The sequence below is a fragment of the Bos javanicus genome, chromosome 7, assembly GCF_032452875.1.
Source record: "Bos javanicus breed banteng chromosome 7, ARS-OSU_banteng_1.0, whole genome shotgun sequence".
Taxonomy (NCBI): Eukaryota; Metazoa; Chordata; class Mammalia; order Artiodactyla; family Bovidae; genus Bos; species Bos javanicus.
This window is the reverse complement of record NC_083874.1, coordinates 1,509,439-1,532,515: the sequence shown is the minus strand read 5'-3', so window position 1 is coordinate 1,532,515 and position 23,077 is coordinate 1,509,439. Positions and strand designations below refer to the sequence as shown.

At 55.7% G+C, this 23,077-nt stretch overlaps 2 protein-coding genes across 7 annotated transcripts; one reads left to right on the top strand and one right to left on the bottom strand.

Annotated features, from left to right (window-relative positions):
- Positions 1 to 1,791: 1,791 nt before the first annotated feature.
- On the top strand, positions 1,792 to 5,065 carry LTC4S (leukotriene C4 synthase). 5 transcript variants are annotated; one of them, XM_061421286.1, is made up of 5 exons: positions 1,792 to 2,233; positions 4,157 to 4,256; positions 4,364 to 4,434; positions 4,533 to 4,614; positions 4,960 to 5,065. In XM_061421286.1, exons 1-5 carry the CDS (start codon positions 2,017 to 2,019, stop codon positions 4,976 to 4,978), a joined length of 489 nt encoding a protein of 162 aa, XP_061277270.1. In that variant the 5' UTR covers positions 1,792 to 2,016; the 3' UTR covers positions 4,979 to 5,065. The 5 variants fall into 5 exon arrangements, with proteins under 5 accessions (XP_061277270.1, XP_061277269.1, XP_061277273.1 ...); XM_061421285.1 differs by having other exon boundaries at positions 1,797 to 2,233; positions 4,845 to 5,065; XM_061421289.1 differs by having other exon boundaries at positions 2,136 to 2,233; positions 4,174 to 4,256; positions 4,845 to 5,065.
- A 1,276-nt stretch (positions 5,066 to 6,341) lies between these two features.
- On the bottom strand, positions 6,342 to 16,758 carry MGAT4B (alpha-1,3-mannosyl-glycoprotein 4-beta-N-acetylglucosaminyltransferase B). Of its 2 annotated transcripts, none has more exons than XM_061421280.1 (15): positions 16,561 to 16,758; positions 11,480 to 11,665; positions 11,254 to 11,394; positions 11,038 to 11,171; positions 10,620 to 10,666; positions 10,216 to 10,329; positions 9,905 to 9,980; positions 9,670 to 9,784; positions 9,185 to 9,315; positions 8,930 to 9,037; positions 8,622 to 8,815; positions 7,273 to 7,486; positions 7,103 to 7,190; positions 6,903 to 7,015; positions 6,342 to 6,810 (listed from the first exon to the last, which is right to left on the bottom strand). In XM_061421280.1, the coding sequence occupies exons 1-15, from the start codon at positions 16,655 to 16,657 to the stop codon at positions 6,787 to 6,789; spliced, it is 1,782 nt and encodes a 593-aa protein (XP_061277264.1). In that variant the 5' UTR covers positions 16,658 to 16,758; the 3' UTR covers positions 6,342 to 6,786. The 2 variants fall into 2 exon arrangements, with proteins under 2 accessions (XP_061277264.1, XP_061277265.1); XM_061421281.1 differs by having other exon boundaries at positions 7,273 to 7,351.
- Between the last annotated feature and the right edge of the window lie 6,319 nt (positions 16,759 to 23,077).

Below are 23,077 nucleotides of genomic sequence, written 5' to 3'. Positions count from 1 at the left end.
CTGAGCAAGGTCCAACCCTGAGAGACTGCGGAAGCTCAGAGAGAGGGAGGTGTGGATCAAGAGATCTGGAGAGGGTTTCAGGGGCTGAGCCCACAGCTGTTGCCTGGACATCTGCCCAGGGACTTCCTCAGAAGCTGCTGATAATTAGGCCTCAGCTTCCTGCTGCCAGCTCAGAACAGAGTCTGTCTCGGTTCAGAGGAAATGAGAGCTTGTCAGAGAAGACAGCGTGAACATGTGCAGAGATGCATGGACACACAGAGGCCCATGAACGAGCTTCAAAATAATCGTAAACACCTTGACCCATGGGATCACAGCATGGAGACACACAGGTTCCTGTGAACACTGGCACACAGCCCACCCGTGGCGCATGTGTCCCACCCTTCAGGGAGCCTGTCTAGGGCTGGAGGAAAGATCAGAGCAGGGGTCCTAGTAGGGGCTGAACTGGTGGAGAGAGCTGGAGGACGCATCCTGCATCTGCTCCCTGGTACTCCTCTCTCTGTTTCAGTCATTTCCACATCACAGACCACCTACTAACTGCTACGGGAAGACTTGTCCAAAGCAAGCCCAGACTCGGAGACCCACCCCTGCTCCTGAGGAGCTCCCAGCAACCCCAGCTGGTGTGCAGCTGGTTCTCAGGGGACAATGATGGACAAAGAGCATTCGCTGGGTGTTGAGCAGGTGATGAGAGGCCAAAGGGAATTCTTGGGGAGCCTAACAGGCAACAAAGCCCTCAGGCTGGAACCCAGGCTTGGGTGGCGAGGGCGGAGGTCCCCAGGTCACAGCACCATGATACACGGAGACTCTCCAGTGGGACCAGGCAAAGGGGTGCCAGGGCGTCCTGGCAGCCCACCAGCCAGTGCAGCAAAGGCGGCCCCAGAATCCAGCTGCTCTGTCCCTCCCACAGCATGGCTCGTGCTCGCTTGCCAGTCTGGACTCTGTTGCCACTGACCAAAACCCACTTCAAACCAACTTGAGCAAAAAGGAGAAGTGACCGTTTTACAAAATGGAAAAGTTGAACAGTCAGGGGGTTGTCTCAGGCAAGGTGGCCCCAGGGCTTCAGGACGTAAGCTGCCTCTCTTCTCACAGCCTACCCCTGGGTTGGCTCTGTCTTCCTCAGGATGACGAGAGGCTGGAAGTTGCCCTCAGGAATCTCCCTCCCATTCCGAGTTCCCCTCCCCAAAGTTCTAAGGAAGTTGCCAGGACTCCGGCTCACCATCTTGGGTCAGCCCTGGGCCCCACAGGCAGTTTTGGCCCACGTGTCCGTCCCGCAGGCCTGGGGGTGGGAGGCGGCTGTCCAGGGCTCAGAAGCTGAGTGTGGGCAGAGCTGAGGCTTCACGAAGAGGGATGCTGGGCAGGCAGAAATGGCAGGTGACTGTGGGTACCAGGGCCAGAGGCCCAGAGAGGACAGCTTCAGACATCCCAAGGGGGCTGACCAGGCCAGCCCAGTGGCCTTTGGGATGGCCCACGTGCATGGAGCCCAGGCAGCTGTAGAACTGGTGGACATCAGGTTTTCTGGAAGGGAGCGAGGACTTGGCTGTGCCCGTGTGGGTTGGGTGCTTGGAGTACCTTGTAGTCGGAGTTGCATGTTATAAAACAACCCCAGCTGGGGAGTGGGAGATACAGGAGTGGGTTGATAGGGGGCCAGGGCCAGGAGTGCATGAGGGGCCCGTGCCGTGGCCAAGCAAGAGGTGACTGGGGCAGGGTGCCTTGGAAAGCGGCACAGGGGGTGGATTTGAGAATGAATGGGACTTGGGAAATGGTGGCGATGGGTGGTTCGAGTAGGAGCATCTCAATTCCTGAGATCCGATCCTGGACAAGAGAAGGTCTGGAGGGCCAGGTGGGATCTGCTGCTATTGTGGGGCCTTTGGGGACACTCGGGTGATCTGGCAGCTGAAGCAAGCCTAGGGTGGACAGTTTGAGTTCTGCCAGCGCAAGGCTAGGCCAAGAAGGGCCAAAAGGACTGGGAGGAGGAGGCTGGGCTGTCCCCAGGCAAACACTCTCTCCTGCCCAGGCTCCATGTGGTCCTGTTTCCGCCTGCTCAGCTGCCCAGGCTGTCCCAGGCTGTGGCCACGCCCCTTCCCACCCTCGGCCACTGAGGAGGGGCGGGGAGAGCGGGCCACTCTTCCTCTCCCTGGCCAGCCTCGGAGCAGCAGACAGGGTGATAAAGCCCCGCAGATAACCCGCTCACAGGCCAGCCTGGCCCACCAGAGCCGTCACCACCATGAAGGACGAGGTAGCTCTTCTGGCCTCTGTCACCCTCCTGGGCGTCCTGCTGCAAGGTGGGCTGGCTCCTGCTCGGGAGGTGGGTGGGCCTCGGACTCCTTCCTCCCTCCAGGCTCTGGGCAGGGTCGGGGGGGAGGGGTGCTGGAAAGGCCAGGCCTAGGTGAGGGACAGCCCAGACTCCCAGTACTCGAGCTCTGCTGGCCCCAGAGGAAGGGATGCTCCAGGGCTGAAGGCCTGGCACTTTCCCCAAGTGGGAAGGGGAGAGGCCCTGGAGGGGTGTCTGCAGGGCAAACTGTGAAACTCTGGGCAGGGACCACGGCTGAGAGGTGCCTGACCTAGGGGATGGGCAGGGAAATGGAAAAGGCTCCTGAGGGATGAGGGAGGTAGGCATGCGGGATGCCTGGCTTGGGGCTGGGGGTGGTCCCCTGAGCAGCATAAAGAGCCCTGGAGGAGGGCAGGGCTTTCAGTGAGAAAGTGGGGCATCCAGCCATGTTGGACTGAGCAGGAGGGCAGGGTGCCAGTATGAAGGGATGTTCTGGTGTTGGGTATAGAAGTGGGACAGCCATGGGCCTGAGGCAGCCCTACTCCAGATGCCCGCTGCCCTCTCCAACTGTCTCTTCTCTGGGTGTCCCAGTGGGAGGACCCCATCCCCTGGCCCTGCCTTCAAAGGCACTCTTTTTATCCTGGAAGCTGGACAGGGTTGAAACCCCCAAAGGTGCCTGCTGAGTGCTCTTTTCAGATTGGCCGTAGATGACACATTCCTGGGACAGACATGCCCTAGGACAAGACACAGCCTGAGGGAGGGGCCCTGGAGCCGCTGAGCACACAGACTGAGTTGATCTCCAGCCATACCAGTGAGCTCCACCCATCAGGTGGCCCTGCATGGTGCTGGCAAGGTCACCCTTGGTATTCACAGGGCACTCAGGTTGAGCCCTACATGAAGCCTGGCACCAAGGGCATCAGAGCCACAGAACTTGCAGGAAGATAGTTGGAGACACCCAGTACTGCAACTGTGTGTGTGGTGGGCACCTGGCCTGCGACCAAGTAGAAGGGTTCCTGTGCACTCAGGCTCTCAAGAGTCAGCCCCCACTCTCTCTGTACCCATGGGTGTCGGAAGGCAGAGGGGCAGAGGCCGGTGGTTTGGAGTTGGACTAGAACAGTCCCAGCTGTTAACCACCTGGGGGCAGAGGAGAGGGTATCTAGACCCCGACTGAGGCAGGGTCCAGAGAGCCTGAACAGAGAAACCGAGGCAGGACCGGACGCCACAGTTTGCAGGCACAGCAATCCAGGAGGCCCCTCCTGGTGAACTCTGTGGGTGGGGGAGCAGGGACGATGGCCACAAGGTGTGTGCTCCCTTGAATCTGGAAGGATGCAGCCAACTGTGGCTCAGTTGGTAAAGAACCTGCCTGCAAGACAGGAGACCCAGGTTCGACCCCTGGGTCGGGAAGATCCCCTGGAGAAGCAAACGGCAACCCACTCCAGTATTCTTGCCTGGAAAATCCCTTGGACAAAGGAGCTTGGTGGGCTACAGTCCATGGGGTCTCAAAGAGTCAGACAGGACTGAGCAACGAACACTTTGGCTGTCGGCCACAGTCCCTGCCTAGAGGGTGGGAATTGGGTATCTGCTTGCATTTTGCAAGTCAAACTAACTCAGGAGCAAAGTCCTTTCGAGGGCAGGTGTCCTGTGAGGTGTCATCCCTTCCTCCTACACTCATTGGGCTGGGCAGGACCTCTCAGAGCCCCAGGCCCACACCCTGCCCTCCCTATTGAGTGTCACGGACACCGGAGACGAGCGGGGTTCTGTGGTCCTCTTATGTTGGGCTTTAACGGGGAGTCTCCACGAGCAGGGCATGGAGCAGGGATCAGGGAAGATGCGCAGCCAGGCCGGGAGTCAGGATGCGGAGTCTGACTCCTGCAACACCTCCGTCCCCAGCCTACTTCTCTCTGCAGGTGATCTCGGCGCGCAGGGCCTTCCGCGTGTCGCCGCCGCTCACCACCGGCCCGCCGGAGTTCGAGCGCATCTACCGAGCCCAGTGAGCCGCGGCGGGAGGGCGCGGGGTGGGCAGCGAGGCAGCCCCCGGGCGGGCAGGCTCTGAGGAAGCAGGCCGGCGCCTTCATGCTAACCCCGCCCGCACCGCAGAGTGAACTGCAGCGAGTACTTCCCGCTGTTCCTCGCCATGCTCTGGGTGGCCGGCATCTTCTTTCACGAAGGTTTGGACACGGGCTAGGGGCGCGTGCACTGGAGCCTGGGGGTCCCCGCAGCATCGGGCTCACCTCAGCCTGCCCTGCCGTCCCCTCCCCTGCCCCAGGTGCAGCAGCACTGTGTGGTCTGGTCTACCTGTTCGCACGCCTACGCTACTTCCAGGGCTACGCGCGCTCTGCGCAGCAGAGGTGAGAAGCGGGGCGGGGCGGCTCCCCGGAGGTCCGCCGGGGCGGGGAAAGGTGGTAGATGGGCAGGACGGTGGCGGCTGAGGCCGCCAGCGGAGTGCGGGCGGGACCGGGCAGCTGGTTGGAGGCGGGTCCCTTCTGGGGTCCAGTGGGCGGGCTCCCGGTGGAGACGGGCTGGTGGGGTCGGGCTGGGCTCGGCGTCCTGCCCCGCCGCCGCTGAGTCCCACTCGCAGGCTGGCCCCGCTGTACGCGAGCGCGCGCGCGCTCTGGCTTCTCGTGGCCCTGGCGGCCCTTGGCCTGCTCGCCCACTTCCTCCCGGCCGAGCTGCGCGCCGCGCTCCTTGGACAGCTCCGGAAACTGCTGCTGAGGTCCTGAGACGGAGGACCCCTGGACGACGGATCTGCAGTTGAGCCGGAGCCTCCTCCAGTTTCTCATTAAAGCGTCCATGACAGGACCCCGAGTCTCTCGGTCGAAATGTGTCGCGCAATGCGGGTTGTAGAGCGTGCAGGGGCCTAACTTCAGCCCGTAGCAGATGAGTGGGCTGCCTGGCGGAAGCGGGGCTGCGAAAGGAACGAGGCCGCCCCTCTCCACCGCCCTCCCCTTCCCCTCGCCCCGCCCCGGGGGAGCTCAGTCAGGTCCTGGGTCCTGTCCAGTTCCCAGACCCCCGAGGCACACGCTCGGGGCGCAGGCGCCCCTTCCCGCCGATGCTCACCCAGGGCTTCTCACTGCGGTCAGTGCTTTCCTCGCCTGTCCCTCTCCTATGAATCCTGCCTCTCCGCTGACCCTCAGCCGCCCTATTCCGTGTACCCTGGCCTTCACAGCCAACACAAGGGACTTTTTGGGATCGGTACTGGGTTACCAGCATCTAGATGCCTAGGTGCCACAGTGGTAAAGAATTCACTTGCTGATGCAGGAGACACAGTAAACATGGGTTCCATCCCTGGGTAGGGAAGATTCCCTGGAGGAGGAAATGGCAATCCACTCCACTATTCTTGCCTTGAAAATTCCATGGACAGAGGAGCGTGGTGGGATGGGGTCACCAGAGTCGGGCGCGACTGAGCACAAGTGTTCCGGGCAACCTGCTGCAGCCGGTAGAGCTGGGAAAGACGATGAATGTAACCAATTTGGTTGATTGGCGTGCTCCAATATTCTTGCCTGGAGAATCCCAAGGACAGAGGAGCCTGGTGGGCCACAGTTTAAGGGTTTGCAAAAACTCGGACAGGACTGAAGCAGCTTAGCACGCACGCACAGGCGCTCTCCGATGAACGTTTGGGAGTCTTGGGGCCCAGATCTCGAAGGAATGCCCACCAGGAATAGTCCCTAAAGAGGTGGCTTTTAACGAGAATGGAGAGGAGAGGAACCAGGTAACAGCAAAGGCCCTGAGCTGGCTGAGAGACCCTAAGATGGGTCAGAGACCAGGGACTGGAGCAGGGCCTTGGAAACGGGGGTCAAAGCAGGGCGAGACCCACGAATGCGTGGGGAGAGGAGACAGGGGTGTGCCTTTGTTTGAGAGGCGGGTGCAGGCACTTCCATAGCTATGATGGGTGCTAGGGGGAGGGCTCTGAGGAAGGTCATTTTGGAAGTTGGCGGGGGGTCGACCCAGATTCCACACTAGCTCCATCAGTTACCTAGTTACCAAGCCGCCACTCCCAGGAAATGGAGGCTAGGTCGTGCTGGGCCATGCTGCAAGGCAGGGGCGCCTGATGATACAGCCAGAGTAGAGGCGAACACGTCATTAACCCTTTATTACAAGGAACGCTCTTATAGAAGTATATGTGGACTTAACGTGAAAAAATCAAATGTATCCAAGAATAAAAAACACAGCACATAAAGTAGTATATGCATTCCAGTGTTCGCGCCAGAGACAGTGGGTGTCCAGGAAAAGGCTCTTCTAAAACGGCCTGGCCCAAGGGGGCCAGGAGGGAGCGGCTCCGGGTGGCGCGCCGGCCTCAGGCACAGTGTAGGCGCCGCCTGCCTCTTCCCCGCGGCCGGCGGGCGGGGCAGCACCAGTTCCTGGGGCCTCCGGGCCAGCGGCCACCCCAGGCCTGCGGAGCGCGGTCCCAGGCACAACCCAGCAGACTGGGGCAGCCATGCCTGGCCCTCCGGGGGCAGCGGCGACATCTCAGGTCTCCCGGGCTTCAGGACCAGCTGAAATGCACCTTCATAAGTCTCAGCTTAGTCAGCCTTTTTCAGGAAAATCTGGAAGAACCAGGCTCAGTGTCAGCTGGGGTTTCAGGGAGCGCTGGGGTTTAGCTGCTGGGTACAGCTCCCCATCCCCTGCCCCATGTCACCTCGCTCAGAATGACCCACACAGGTGAGTCTGTCTGGATGGAGAGGCGCAGTGCTTCCAGGGGGCCGAAAGCAGGGTCCACTTCACCCTGTGCCACGCCCTTGTAGAAGGAGCCTGGGGGAGCGCAGCAGTGAGAGGTGGCCCCAAGAGCCCTGCTCATCGAGCCTCGCCCCCACCTCTGCTCCGTAGCCCCTCACTCACCTATCTGGAGGTAGCCATCAGGGCTCCGAGGGTACTGCAGAGTGACCGAATGGCCCTCCTGCAGGGCCTCCTTGTCTGACTGGGGGTTCTGGGGGCAAAATCAAGGGGCTGAAGCCAGTGGCTGTGGGAGGGGCAGGCCTCAGTGCACACCCACCCCCCACCACACTCACATCAAAGGGCAACACCTCCACAGACGTGTTGAACAGCTTGTCCTCTGGGTGCTCGATGTTGCCACTACGGAAGAAGAACCTGCGGCCAGACAGGCCTGTGAGCTGCTGCAGGGGTGGGGCACTGCCTAGGCATGACACCCAGCAGAGAAAAGGCCAGGCCTGGGCCAGGACGGCAGTCGGTGGTGAGAGGGGAACAGAAAGGAAGGCCAGGGTTCTCCAAATGGAGGAAACAGGCAAGTGTTAGACATTTTTTTCCTTCTCTATACAAAATTAAAAGGAGGTAAAATTCTGTGTTGCCATGACACCACCTGGTTCCACCCAAACCTAACTTTTCTCAAACCTTGAGCTAATCAATGTTTTTCTTATGGAAGTGGTTTTCTTAAGCCATGTTAATGAACTATGTATTTACCCTAGACTGTGTCTTTCTTCAAGTTGATTCTGCTTAAGACTCAGACCAGTAGGGGCTCAACAAACCGGAATATTTTACTCATACATTGTTCTCCTAATCTATGTTAATGAAGCTACGTATTTACTCGGAAACCTGCCTTTCTTCATGATTCATGTCAATCGTTTTATGGCCAGGGATGACTCACCTGATGCCAATGTTATCTCAAAACGCATGTTGTGGGTGAGGGGCCTGGTGCCACTCTGAGTTTTGAGACATCTCCTTTCTCTTAGCAACCTGCTGATAGGTATATAACATACTGCTAAAAGCTAGCAGGGGGGCAACTCTTTCTGCCCTCTTCTGATGCCTATGTCAGAAGCTTTATCTCTTTTATACTTTAATAAAACTTTATCATACAAAAGCTCTGAGCGATCAAGCCTTATCTCTGGCCCCAGATTGAAATCCTCTCCTTTGGAGGCCAAGAATGCCGGAGTCTTTCACGGCTCAGCAACAGCCTTTCAGTGGGCCCTGTGGTACTGGGCCAAGTTGGGCACCACCCAAAGCAGTTGTTGGACTGTACAAGGCAACTTACTCATAAGGCCGATGGTGACGGGCAATGTCACCAAGCTCCTGCGGGCGATGCTGGACTTGCCTTTATGAAGTAGCTACTGTTCCTTTTTGTTTTGTCCTCACCACATGCAGCTTATGGATCTTATTTCGCCAACCAGGGCCTGAACCCGGTTCCACAGCAGTGAAAGCCTGAGTCTTTCCACTGGACCACCAGGGAATTCTGTCGCTACTGTTCTGAGCTACACTTTTCAGATAAGAAAACCTAACAACATTAAATAATCTGCTGGGGGGTCACAGAGGGGAATCTGTAGGGTCAGAAAGTTGCGGTGAGGCTTGAACCGCGGTAGCCACCCTCCCCCTCCCCCAAAGTGGGTCTGTGGGCGCTGGCACTGACCGCTCCAGTCGCAGCGGCTGGAAGAAGCGGAAGCGGATGAAGTCCCCTGCAGAGGGCGTGAAGGCCCAGAAGAAATCCTCGTGCAGGTAGGCCTTCTCCAGGGTGAAGTGCTGGTACGTCTTGAGGCTCGTGCTCACCTCTGCTGGTGGGTTCACGTGCTCCATCCGCAGCGCATGCTTCCCAAAGTCCTTGTCCTGGTGGCGGAGGGACACAGGTGCTCGGTGGGCCCTGGGCTGCCCGCCGCCTCCTTGCCTGAGCTCGGCCCAGGCTCTGCTGTGCTCGACCCGCCCCAGGGCGGCACCGCCCACCTTCAGTTTCTGAATCTTGCCCGCCAGTGAGGAGTGAGTGCCCACGTGCTGGAAGAGGGAAGGCTTGAAGCGGATCCGCAGGTTGGCCTTCTGCCGGTCGCAGTGCTTCTGTGGAGGGAGGGTGACACATGGGCTGAAGACAAACTCCTCCAGCCAGCAACAGTCTCCTCCTGTCGGGCGCACGATCACCAAACAGTCCCTGAAGGAGGCTGCTGGCTCCATCGCCCCGCCCGCCTCTGTGCAGGCCCTGCTCACCGCATCCTTCTCAGGGTTGCAGACCTTCACCCAAAGAATGTGGTCCAGGAGCCAGTCAATGGGCTTGTCCCGGTAGAACATAAGGATGAACTCCACAATGACGCTCAGGTCCAGCGACTTGAACATCTTCCCTGAGGGTAGGAGTAGGGGGAAAAGGGTGCTGAGAAGGCAGCTCTGCCCTGACCTTCTTCCTCTTAATCCCTGTGGGGGACTCTGGGGAGGGTCCCACAGCAAAACCTCTGGCTGGCTGCAGGCAGGTGTGGGTAAGAAGAGGGCGGATGGGCTGGTGAGCCCAAACATCTTGATGCAGAGGGGCAGGCAGGAATAGGCCAGGAGGGGCTACAGCGGGCACTCTAGGAAAAGACTCAGAGCCTGACCTGGGCTTGGGAACAGGGCAGGGGGCTGAGAGCTGATGACAGAGATAGAAGTGGGCTGGAGAGAGATATTCTGGTCAGGCCAGTTGGGCAGGGAGGGGGCTGGCACACCAATGAAACCCAGCTGGGAGAACTCCAGGATCATCCAGTCTTCCGAGGGCTGCTGGAGTGCAAAGTTCTTCATGGTGCTCAGGTAGTTGGGCTTGGCTATGATGTCGTCTTCCAGCTGCACAGTGGTGGGAAGGTAGAAGGGGGCCAGGACTCAGGATGGGCACAGGGAGGGCAGGGCTCACCACTCAGGCCCGGGCAGGGGGAAAGGGGGCCAGAGCAGGGAATCAGTGCTCACCTGCACGTAGTAGATGCCTTTGGACTGTGCATACATCATGAGGAAGCAGTAATCAAGGTTCTGTTTGGTCCTCCACCTGCGGACCAGGGGAAGGGGCCTCAAGAGCTCAGACCCCTCCACCTCCAGTGTGGCCACCACAGAGGCCACTGAGTGGGTAGCAGGCACCCCCCCCCCCCCCATGCAGCGGTCCTCCAATGGAATGATGGAGGCAGTGCAGAAAAGGACTCGGGACTCAAGACACCCACAGGCTAGGTTCCTTGGCACAGGGGGGCAGGTGGCTGGGGGCACAGGGAGAGGGATAGGACTAGTACCTGACTCTCTCCTTGGGGTCCCCAAAGGACTCTCGGAGGCGGGAGAAGTCAGGGTAGAAGTGGGGGGAAGGGGAGATGACTTCCAGGAGCCCAGAATGGATCTCCGTAGGGAACCTGGGGACAGGAAGGCCCAGTGAGTTTGCAGACTCCAAGGACCAGAGCAGGGGCAGAGCTGAGCTAGCTAGACCCCGTCCTTTACCTAAAGCCCACCAGGCAGACATCCCCCGATATCACACCCATCCTGCTGACACACAGAGGCTTCAGAGGGGTTGGGTCATCTCTACATACCCACCCCCACAGCCAAGAAGGGAAGCACCCTTTCCCACAGATGGAAGGCTCCTGCCTGCCCAGCACCTCACAAAGAGTCCTCCCTTCACCAGCCTTGCTGGGCTGCCAGTACTCACAAGGCCTTGATATTCTCTGTCACCAGCGAGGTATACTGTGGGTCAGTCTGTGGGAAGACCAAGTGCCCTCCCTGAGTCAGGCTGTCACCCCAAATGGCCTGGAAGAAAAGGCTGGGGGAAGGACAAAGCTCTTTCTCCCACCATCCTAAAGGCTAAGTAAGGCTGGGCCTAGGGGCCATAGGTGCCTCAGAGAAAGCCCTTCTCGATACGTGGGGCCAAGGGGTGGGGCGGACTAGGTAACTTCACATCCCCAGGAGGAGAACGTAAACTGTCTCTTTCAATTTTTTACCTTGGCAAGTTTGTGAATGAAACCAACTGAACTTTGAGTCTCCTCCTCTGAAACCCTGCAGTTTTCCTCTCCCCGCTCCTTTAGGCCGCGCCCTGCACTGAGCGCCCGGGCCTGGCCCCGCCCACTCGCCTCTGCAATCAGCACCACGATGACGGAGTCCTCCTTCTCCTGCGGGCTCAGCTCCGAGATGAGTGAGTGCAGCGTGTCAGTCAGGTAGGAGTGCACCTCGCGCCGCACGCTGGGGATGCCCATCACCACCGACACTGTGGGGACGCGGAGGGTCAGCCCCGGGCACACGTGGGGATCGCCCCGCCGCCCGCCTCTCGCCTCTCCCAGGCCCCCTACCTCCGGTGCGGCCCTGGCCCACGCGCACGGCCGGCTGCAGGCTGCTTTCCTTGGCCAGCAGGTGTGGCAGGTGGTGGAAGACAGTGGGCAGGTGCAGCACGTGCTTGTGCGAGACGTTCCACGGCTTCAGGCGCGGATCCTCTGGGTGGGTCGGGAAGGGGCAGGTCAGACAAAGAGCTTAACCACCAGCTTCACGCCCCCACTGCGTCCCGCTCCCGCGCCTCACCAGGTAGGCGGCCCCAGGTGCGATTGCTGTCTCCATCTCGCAGCGCCTGTCTCTCGGACATGGCCCTCTTGATCTCATCCAGCACCAGGTTGAGCTCCTTGGAGCGCTTGAGGCTCTCCTGCTCTGCTGCATGCAAGCGGTCACGCAGGGCCAGGAACTCCCGCTGGTAGACGTCCACCACATCACCTTGAGTGGTGTGCACGCTGTCACCAGGGGGCAGCCTAGAGCTGACCCGCTGCCCCCCGAGTGTGTCAGCACACACATCTGTTCACATCTGTTCTCATGCCTGCTACATGTGAGTCCCATGGGCTTACATAAAAGTCACTCTGCAGTCACAGTGACACTCACACCTGCAGAAGAAAAGCCTCCACAGGGGGAATTAGTCCTCTCTAGTGCAGGCTGCAAGATCACTTCCAGGCCCAGGTGGGACAAACTAAGCTGGAGGTGGAAAAGCCTAGGACTGAATTCTCTCCTCCCAGTAGCTCTCACAGCCCCTTCCTGCTTCTCCTTGCAGCATCTCCTCCTTCCAGGAGGCAGGACATCCAAGGACCCATTCAAGACCCGCCTTCCTCCAGCAGTTCTTATGTTGAGGCCAGCCTTCCCCTGTTCCTTCTTTCAGCCTCTGCACTTCGCTTCCCACCCTACTTCACAGAGATCACAGGCAGCCCCATCCCCAAGGCTCCTAGGGGACAGAAAACCTCCCTGAACATCCCCTCCTATCCACCAAGTAGCACGGAGCCCCGGATACGCATTCACCACTGTCCCCATGGCGGTCATTCTACACTAGACACCAGCTCTGGATTCATAATCGCACATAGTGGGGGGGTGGGGAGACCACTGCAGTTACAGCTCCCAGTGCTCAGAGGAACCAAAGAAGTTGAAAAACGAGTCACAGGTCCCTCAGCAAGGCAACAGCAGAGAGGGAACACAAGCTCTGAATGCCCTGAGGCCTGCTTCTCTGAAGAGCTGTCCCAGGCCTGAACCATGCCACCCAGAGGGACCTGAATCAGAACCTCCAGCAGGGTCCCATCTGCAGGCTCCGAGGTGGACATGGGCCTGAAGCAGCACAGAGGTGGGGCTGCCTGACAGTGGACAGGGAGCCCTAGGGTGTCAAGTACCTGGCTCCACTGGCCTGGCAGGGCCGAGCCATCAAGCACGAGACAAAAACAACAGTGCTATCTGCTGCTGCTGCTGAGGCAGCCAGGTCCTGCCAGGCTGTTCACTCTCAAGGCCCTTCGAATCTGGCTTTTGCCCTCCTTTTTTGCTATCACACACACTGCCTTTTCCTCGTCTGACGTCTATGCTCTCACACATGCTTGTTTCATCTGCCTGGGATTCCCTTTTCTCTTCTGGGCCTAATGAAAGCCCGTGGAGCCTTCAAGGCTTCAGTGCAAAACTCTCCAAGTCTTGGAAGCCTTCCAGATTTCTCCCCTCTCATCCTCAGGCAGCTCTTATATTCCTTGATCTCTCAGGGGGATCACAACCCCCAGAATGCCCTGGGATGGTGTCACTTCGCCACAACCAGATACTCCAAAGGTCATGACCAAGGCAAAATTCGGTCATCCCAGGACACCCCCTTCTGTAGCTAGGGCAGAGGCCTAAGTGCTAAGTTCTGGAAAAAGAGAAAGGAGCAGCTCCTAGGAAGGACAGAGAGGCCTGAGCGGGGAGGGGGAGAGGGGGAGAGCAGGGGAGCCAAGCAGGTCCTTGATAAGGCACTCCAAAGTCAGAAGCTTGCCCCAGTCTCCCTCCCCACACGCTGCCCCTGGGGCCAAAGGCCAGGCCACTTCAAGCTTCTGTGCTCAGAACAGCCCCACTAGGGAGGGAGTTAGGAGTCAGGTTACCAGATCTTTGAGGCTCTGCTCTGGGTTCTGAGGCCAGGTTACCCCAGAAACCTGACCCTTTAAACAGGGAGCTGGCCACCCCCATCACTCCCCTGCCCAGCGGCCAACAGGAAGTTTAACTGGGGAGTGCTGAGGCCCAGTAGGATGTGGTTCAGAGCTGCCCAAGCAGGTAGGTGGCCTCCCTCCTGCAGTCTCCACCTACCTACCTACCGTCCCTGATGCCCACCCCAATGATACTGGCTATACCCAAGGAAGCCCCCTGCAGCGGGGCCCTCTGTGAGGTGGAGGGAGTGTAAGGAGGCCTCACTCTCTCTGCCTGCTGCCCCTGCTCCCCCACGCATGGCCTTCTCTGATTTTTAAGCAGGCTGAGCTCTGTCCAACCTTAGCCTGTCCTAGGTGGACCCAGAGGTGGGCTCTGCTGACCTGAATCACCCTGACCACTGAGGCCTGGGCATAGCCTGCTCCCTACCCTGGTCCTCTTGCCAGAAGCTTTCCTCTTTCCAAGTCCTGGGGGCAGCTGTGGTCACACTACTGGAGGCTTTCCTGCGCCTCCCTCTACCAGAAGGCAAAATAATCAAGATATCTGAGGCCCACAGACCACAAGCTTCCCTTTGGGTCCCTCTTCATTAAAGAAACAGATTTCAAGGTTGAAGCAGGGGCACAGACCTTGTGCCCTGTACTGAGGGATGGAAAAATAGGCTCAGAGAAGCACAGACAGGTGCCGGGCCCAGTGAAGGTCTGCTCTTAACCTGCAGTGGGGCAGAAGCATGGAGAAGGGGGCAGGTGGCCACCTCCTCTCCAGGATTTGCTTCCACTCTCCCAGAGGTCAAGACGGGCATCCATCATTGCTGAAGTCTAAGAGAGGGGACAGCCTAGACAGGGGGAGGGCTGTGTGGCTCAGGCTAACCCCCTGGAGAGTCTGCTGTCTTCCCTGGGGACCTTTCGCAGGGCTATAACCGGAGCATTAGTGGAGCTGATGCACAAATTTTGTCAAGGCTGGATGTGAAAGTGAGCCTGAAACCTGCATCCAGGGTCTTGCCAAGGCTTATGTGTCCTTCCTGGCCCTTGGCTTCCAGGATGCCACCTGCTCCTACTTTCCTTTCTCTCTGGCTCCCTGCCCACCTCTTCCCTTCCCTACAGATCTGGGTTCCTCTGCTTTTCCTCTAAGCATCCCTGCTGGGGCCAGCCCTCTCCTGAGTTCTGTATTCACTACAAACTGGAAGCCAAGGTCCAGTCTGGTCTCAGACTTAGTCTGGCTTCCCTACAGGCTTAATACAGTCATCTGAATGTAAAAATGAGAAAGGTTCATGTAAGAGCCCAGACTCAGGCTTCCCTTCAGGCCTTCAAAGACCAGATCCTACTGGGCCCCCCAAAAGAGTAGCAGCCCTCAGTAGGGAAGGCCCAGGTGACCCTCTTGTCACATGTCACAGGATTCTGGGCTTTCAGGCCCCAGGGACAAGGACCCTGCATCTGAACCCCACTTCTTTGACCAGGCTCCTGGATGCTTCCCTTAGGGAGCTGCTACTGCTGCTGCTAAGAAGCTTCAGTTGTGTCGGACTCTTTGCAACCCCATGGGCTGTAGTCTGCCAGGCTCCTCTGTCCATGGGATTCTCCAGGCAAGAATACTGGAGTGGATTGCCATGCCAAGAGATCTTCCCGACCCAGGGATCGAACCCGCATCTCTTAAGTCTCCTGCATTGGCAGGCAGGTTCTTTACCACTAGGGCCACCTGGGAAGCCCCTAGAGAGAGTAGGCCTAAATGGAGCCACGGGTATCCCCCTCACTCCCACGCTCCTGGACACTGTGGCTAGTCAGACTCACAGTCTGGAGTCCTGGCACAGGTGGGGGTCTGACATTGCAATTCCTGACATCCAGCTGAGAGCATGCGGCTGCTGCAAGAGGCACCTAGGAAATGTGGCTTCGCCCAGGGCAGGGTGCAAGGGCTCATTACTTCACTCACAACTGAACAAATGTGCCCCAGCCCATGAGGTACGGCCCCACCTTGGCCTCCAAGCCAGTCTGCCTACGTGGCCACTCTGCTGAGGGTCCAAAGTGTCCTCCCCTAGGTGACACACCTCACCTACACAGAACTCTGCCCCAGCCATGCCCTTCCCTGGGTCGAACACTCCACATACAGAGACCTACAGAGAACTCTGCTCCAGCCGTGGCCTCCACGTACCAAGTCCTAGGGTTCTCCTTCCAGGCCTTCTGGTGCCCCAAGGACAGCCCAAGCCTCCACCCAAACAGGGCTGGGCTGAGCTGGGCGGGCAGGAGCCAGGTGGGGACACGGGGACGTCGAGGGTCAGAAAGGCTCCTCCTGAGGCCTCCGCTGGGGACAGGGAAGCAGGAGGTGGGGGCGAGGCTGAGGTCAGCAGCCTCAGCCCGAGCCTGCCTAGGCCTCCTGCAGGGAAAGCTAAAGGCAGGAAGGAAGCAGCTTTTCCTGCTGCCTCTGGTGCTGCAAGCTGGGTCGACAGAGGCCTGCGAGGGCCTCCTCAGCTTTGTGCCCTCAGCAAACGCTCCACTCAGCCCCATCCATCCCAACCAACATGGAGCCAGTGCTACGGTCTGCCCCCTCAGCCCGAAGTGTGCTAGTAGACTCGGGGGTCCTCGGCGGTGGACTGGCTAGCTGGAGCAAACTTCACGTGAGGCCACATAAAGCAAGTTAACCGGTAGCCAGGTGGGCTGCTCCTGAGGCCCCCAAGGCACCCCGCAGGCCAGCAGCCTGAGGAGGGCTTCCGCAGCGCCCGCTTCCCCGTGGAGGAGTCCTGGGGCCAGAGGCTCCGGAGGAGCCGGGGCGGAGCGGTGGTGGGAAGTGACAGTGCCGCCTGCGCGGCCGGTTGCCACTTCACGCGGCGCTCCGGAACGGGGCATCCATGTGCCCAGAGCCGGCGAAGCCGCCTCTGCCCCTGTGTCTCCCTCCCCTCTCTGAGAACTCTGAGGTCCCCCGCTCGCCAGAGGGGGCGACCCGCCCCAGCGCGGGCAAAACTCGCGGAGGCCAGTCCCGAGCGCCCGCCCGGCCCCCGCCTCGAGGCCCAGCCCCGGGCCGCGGAGAATTTCGTTTCTCCGGCAGCAAACAAGTGGGGGCGCGCAGGGAGGGGCGTCCCCCCGCGCCGGCCGGCGGGGAGGGGGCGCCGGCGCCGGCTTCCGGCCGCCTTCCGCGGCGGGCGCCCGAGCCCCGCTGCCTAGGCCGGCGCCCGGGGCGGGAGGGGAGCGGGGCAGCGCCGGCGGGGAGGGGCTCACCTTTCTGGCCGCTGAGCGCCGCGTACCAGGAGAGCGAGAAGAAGGCGCACAGGCAGAAGAGCAGCAGCGTCAGGAAGGCGCCATTGCGGAGCCTCATCTCCTCAGGTACGCGGTGGGCGCCGGCGGGGCCGAGGCCGCATGGCCCGGGGGGCCGGGGCCGGAGCGCCGGGACCGGGAGGCTGCAGGGGCCCCGGCCCCGGGGCGGGGAGGGGCTGCGAGCCCGGGGCCGGGCGGAGGTGCGGGCCGGCCTGCCGGGCTGCGGACCGGGCCGGGCGCCGCACCGCCGGCTCCTCCAGGCTGTGGGAAACGGACGGCCTAGGCTCGGCGCTCGGGCCGGGCCGGGCCGGGCTGGGTTAGGCTGGGCGGCGAGAGCCGCGGCCCGGCCTGGATCCCGGGCCGCCGCGGAGTTGACTGCGAAGGGCGGGGCGGCCGGGACTTAAAGGGGCCGCATCACCCGCTGCCGACACCGGTACGCGAGGGGCGGGGTGGGGGACGAACGCCCGGGATCGCGCCGGTCCGCTTCGCGGCCGCGGCCCCGGCCCCGCGTGCGGGCTTAGACGTCCTGGACTTCGCGGGGTGCGGGTGGCTGGCCCTGGGCTCTGCGCTCAGGTAGGTCGAAGCAAGGACCTGCCAGACTGTGCGGTCCGCTGTGGTGGCGGCGTGCGTCAGTCCCCAACCCCTTCTCAATAACGTTTTCCTTATGAACTTCTCCAACCCATATTTGGACCTCAGTCGGGTTAACTGACGACCCTCAGGCCCCTGTCCCAGGTCTGAGGGGTTTAGGCAGAAGTGAGACAGGCCGGGATCTGGAGCCCTTAGCTGCGGTGCTTGCACCTGCACAAAGGTCTTATCCAGCAACAGAATACAAAGACGCTGCTGCTGCTGCTAAGTAACTTCAGTCGTGTCCGACTCTGTGCGACCCCATAGACGGCAGCCCACTAGGCTCCTCTGTCCCTGGGAATCTCCAGGCAAGTTACTAGAGTGGGTTGCCATTTCCTTCTCCAATGCATAAAAGTGAAAAGTGAAAGTGAAGTCGCTCAGTCGTGCCCGACTCTTAGCGACCCCATGGACTGCAGCCTACCAGGCTCCTCTGTCCATGGGATTTTTCCAGACAAGAGTACTGGAGTGGGGTGCCATTGCCTTCTCTGACAAAGACGCTACAAGGGACTAAAAGTTACTGTGTGAGTGGGCAGTGGGGGCAAATTATGAACAAGATATAGAAAGACCCAAAACCACAACTGCCACTTCTGAAGAGCCACGAGCAGAAACAGAGTACTGTGCATGCCCCTTGCACTTGGCCTGAAGCATGGGCAAACGGTCTAAGCCACCCCTCCTGACTAACCCCTAGACACACCCCTACCTTCACCCCATGTAAGGAACCAGGTTGCCCGCCCCCCACAACCCTCAGGAGCCAGCAAGGGACCCGGTTACTCTCCCTCACTGCTGCGGCAGCAAGGACCGCAATAAAGCCTTACCTGAATTTCTTGTCTCCCCTCTCGTCAATTTCTGTTGATTAAGGAAGGCCAAGAACCCAGATCAGTAGCAGATTTTTGGCACCCAGCTTGGGACAGTTGTCCCCTTCCCAGGAGAAGATCTGGGCACCTGAGGGATCACCATTGGTGACAAGTGATCACCTGAACCTCACTTCGTCCCACCTGGGGGCCTCATTCAGGCAAAGCTTAACCCTTCCTCTTTGTCTCTTTCACCTTGTTATCTCTCTACTTCTTTCTCCTGTTCTACTCCTCTGTTGTATCCTCCCGGGAGAGTGGACCTCCTGCAGCTAACCACTGCTCTCAGCCTGTGGCTGGCAACAGCTCACCTTGACAGGTGACAAGCAGAGGTGGGAGAGGTGGCCTAACACCCGGCAAACCTCGGTCCAGTGGGCTCTCCCTGACGGGAGATTTAGGATAGTGAGTGAGGTTTAAACGTATCATGTAGGGGCTGGAAGGCCTATCCTCCCAGTATTCTCACCTTTATTTTCCTGCTGTTTTTTTTCCCCAGTCTTTCTGCTCTTTCACCCTGTACCTCTCCCTTGATCCTTATATCTGCGCTCGCATCCCTGTTATCCTGAAAACTTGTTTGTGTCAAGCTCTGTCACTGGTACATGTTAAATAAGGATCTTCATCTTATGCAGTTTTGCAAGTCTCTGCTAAAATTGTGGGCATGATGGAACACTAAGCCTTGAAATTCAAACACAGCCCACATTGCCTGAGACTCCAGCCTTGGGTTACTTAGACATTAAAGAGAAAAAAAAGGGGGGAGATGAACTTGCATTTTCCCCTCCTCTACCTCTGCCTCTGCAATGTAACTATTTTGCCTGGGCTCTCAGGAACTTTCTGATCCATCTGTAGTCCCCCAGACTGAGGAAAAGAAAAAGAGACATTTTATTTTGGGAGAATTACACCTCTTTTTTATTTAGGATGATGGTGAAGATGATCATGATGATGTAAGCTGCAAGTGTACAGCATTATAAAATCACATCTGTATATACTACAGAGTGAGCACCCCTGTAAGTTTAGTCAGCATCCATCACCATGTAGCTCCCCCCTCACCCAGTCCCTTGCCCTCTGGTAACCACTGATGAGTTCTCTGCTGAGTTAACAAACTGATTTGTCTCAACAAATCTGAGTTTGTTGCTATTATATTATTTGTTTGTTGTGTTTGTTTTTATTCCACATGATTGAAATCATAGAGTATGTGTCTTTCTCCTTACTTATTTCACTTAAGACCCTCAAGTTCCATCCATGTTGTTACAAATTGCAAGATTTCATTCTTTTTTATCTTCTGAGAAGAAGATGAACATCTCTTTATCCATTTATCCATGGATGCACACTTAGTTTACTTCCATATCTTGACTGTTGTAAATAATGCTGTAATGAACTTTGGGGTGCATTTATCTTTTTGAATAAGTATTTTTGTATTAAAAGAGACCTTTTAAAATTCAAGCAGGAAAACTAAAAGATCTCTGATTCTGTTGTCTGTCTTTATGTAAAAATTAACTTGTAAATGAACTGTATTTAATTGGCTTAAAGGAAACTGAGTCCTTATATACATACTCAGAAATATAAAACTCACCAGAATACATTCCAGATACATATGATCTGGGAGATAATATTAAATTAATATTTGGTATTAGAGCTTGGTTTTAAGCTTGTAGGCTTAATTAATATAGACCTATCTTTAGAATCATGAACATTAAATGTAATATATATATTTTTTAAATGTAATACTTTTATTGTACTTAGGGTTCAGTTCAGTTCAGTCGCTCAGTCCTGTCCAACTCTTTGCGACCCCATGAATTGCAGCACGCCAGGCCTCCCTGTCCATCACCAACTCCCAGAGTTCACTCAAACTCACGTCCATCAAGTCAGTGATGCCATCCAGCCATCTCATCCTCTATTGTCCCCTTCTCCTGCGCCCAATCCCTCCCAGCATCAGAGTCTTTTCCAATGAGTCAACTCTTTGCATGAGGTGGCCTAAGTACTGGAGTTTCAGCTTTAGCATCATTCCTTCCAAAGAACACCCTACTGGAAGTTAATAAGTGCATATTATTGTTAATAAGTGCATATTGTTATAAAATCTGTCAACAGGGAAAATAACCTGATATGATTACATTTTTAAGTAAAGGTTACTGAGGTAAGAGCTTTTTGGTAAACTCTATAGGAATAATTCTTTACCAGCTGAGCTACATGTTTTGGAAATATCCATCTAAAATAGTCTCTCCACATTTTGATAACTTGAAACAAAATTAAGTTAATAGGAATTCATTGAGGATCCAGGCCATTTCAAATAAGATGAAATATTGGAACATTAATTGCTAAGCAGATCCAAATTTACTCCTTTGCTACTTCTGTCTTCTTATGAGGGGGAAACTAAAGATGTTTGAGTATATCAGACACATAGCTTTTTTCTTATTTAAAAAAATTAATTTATTTTAATTGGAGGCTCATTACTTCACAATATTGTAGTGGTTTTGCCATACACTGACATGAATCAGCCATTGGGTGTACATGTGTCCCCCATCCTGAATCCCCCTCCCACCTCCTTCCCTATCCCATCCCTCAGGGTCGTCCCAGTGCACAGCCCTGAGTGCCCTCAGACACATATCTTTTACCACAGACCACATTAAGGAAAGAAGTTTTTCTTTCGGAAGATGCATGTTTCTAGAGGTTATGGGATAGTCCAATCAGGGAATGCTAATGTAAAAGATCGGTCATGGTTGCTTAAGGAAAGTAGGATGTGTGCTTTCCGTAAAAGAAGGTATGTGGAATGGAAATATGTTTTGTCCTGCTGCTGCTGCTGCTAAGTCGCTTCAGTTGTGTCTGACTCTGTGCGACCCCATAGACGGCAGCCCACCAGGGCCCCCCATCCCTGGGATTCTCCAGGCAAGAACACTGGAGTGGGTTGCCATCTCCTTCTCCAATGCATGAAAGTGAAAAGTGAAAGTGAAGTCACTCAGTCGTGTCCGACTCTTAGCGACCCCATGGACTGCAGCCTACCAGGCTCCTCTGTCCATGGGATTTTCCAGGCAAGAGTACTGGAATGGGTTGACATTGCCTTCTCCAATATTTTGTCCTGGAGTTTGTTATTTCTTCTTTTTTAAATTAATTTTATTGGAATATAGTTGATGTACAATGCTGTGTTAGTTCCAGGTGTGCAGAAAAGTGAATCAGTTATACACATACACGTGTCCACTCTCAGATTTTTTTTCCCATAGAGGCCATTAGAGTATTTAGTTTAGAGTTCCTTGTGCTGTACAGTAGGTCCTTATTGATTATCTATTTTATAAATAGTAATGCCTATTAAGTATTTTGATAGAGGCAAGCAGTCAGAGATTTCACAAAAACAGTACTCTATAGCAGGGAAACCCAACCGCCAGGATCTAATGCCTGATGATCTGAGGTGGTTGTTGTTTAGTCGCTAAGTTGTGTCCAACTCTTTGCGACCCCATGGACTGTAGCTCACAAGGTTCCTCTGTTCGTGGGCTTTTCCAAGCGAGAATACTGGAGTTGGTTGCCATTTCCTTCTCTAAGCTTGTTATTTCTGAATGGGGAAAGAATAAGGGACAAACCCCCTGATCCAAGCAGCTGCACTATTTTCGTGCTCTATCCCTTCTGAGGTAGAGCTGCTAGAGGCTACAGAAGGCCCTAAGTGCTTATATTTCCTGCTCCCCTGGCTGCCAGCTCTCCTGCGTCCCTGGCACTGCGGGGGTCCCTGCAATCCAAGCAGCTGCGCCATCTCTGTATCTGGTCCTCACTGGGACACACCCAAGTCCTCCAGGGAAGCCTCTGGAGCAAACTACTGTGGACAACCCACATGCAGAGGTGAAGGTAATATCACAATTGAACCCCAGGGGCAGTGTGACTAAGAAAGAGGATGAAAAATCTTCCTACCAGCTGTACAAGCTGCAGATTAAACCCACATGGTTAACGAGGCGGACTCTGTATCTATGGAATATATAAAAGGACAATGAGAGTTCCCATAAAAGTAAACGCAGTAGCTCTGGCAACTGTGGACACTGGAGAAAAGAATACACAGGAGTAGCGCCAGATTAGAGTCTGAGCTGTCCCCACAGCAGGTCCGGAGACCAGCCCAGTGTTAGAGCATCCTAGGGAAGTGGAGGTGGACTGTGACTCACAAGGGAAAGGACGCTGACAGCTGAGATCTGAGAAAAACATTTATTATTACTCATGTTTTGATTGGTTCTGTGATTGGTTCTGGACTTTTTTTTTTCTTCCTTTTTTTTACCCCCTCTGTTACTGTGGTTGTTGATTTTATTATTACTATTAACTCGATTTAAGCTTTTGAGAATTTTTTTTTTTAAATCACACTTTTTATTTCCTTTATATACTTCTACCTCTACATTCGCCTTTTGCAGGTCTGTGGGCTTTTTTGTTTTCTTTTTTCTTCTTTAAAAATTTTTTTTTAATTAATTTTTTATTTTGTATGTTTTTCTTATTGTTCTTATCCTGCTATAGTTATTCTTTAATATACATAAATCTTTTTTACATACTTCTATTTAACTTTGCTTTTCTATTTTTTTTCTTCTTTTTTTTCCTTTTTTTCATCAAGTTATTAGTTTTATTTTTTTATTTTTTTGCTTTATCCCCCAGTTGGCATTCTGCTTTGGTTTTGTTTCCTGGTTAGTTTTTTTAGTTAGTTTTGTTTTTATTTGGTAAATAACACTTTTGGTTTCCTTTACTTGCTGGGTCACTTTCTTGTATTTTCTTTTCTTTGGACTCTTTTGGTTTTGTTTGTGTGTGCGTGGTCCATTGTTTTTGTTATTATTTGTCTGACTTTGTACCATTTATATGGGATTTGTCTTTTGTTTCTTGTTTTGTTTTTAGTTTTCGTGTGTTTGTTTTAATTCCCTTTAATGCCATAACAGCGACTTGTGGAATCTCAGTTCCCTGACCGGTCTTGGGCCTGAGCCTTTGGAGTGGAAGTGCTGAATCCAGGACTGCCAGAGAACTCCTAACCCCAGAAAGTATTAATTAGTGAAAACTCAAACAAAGGT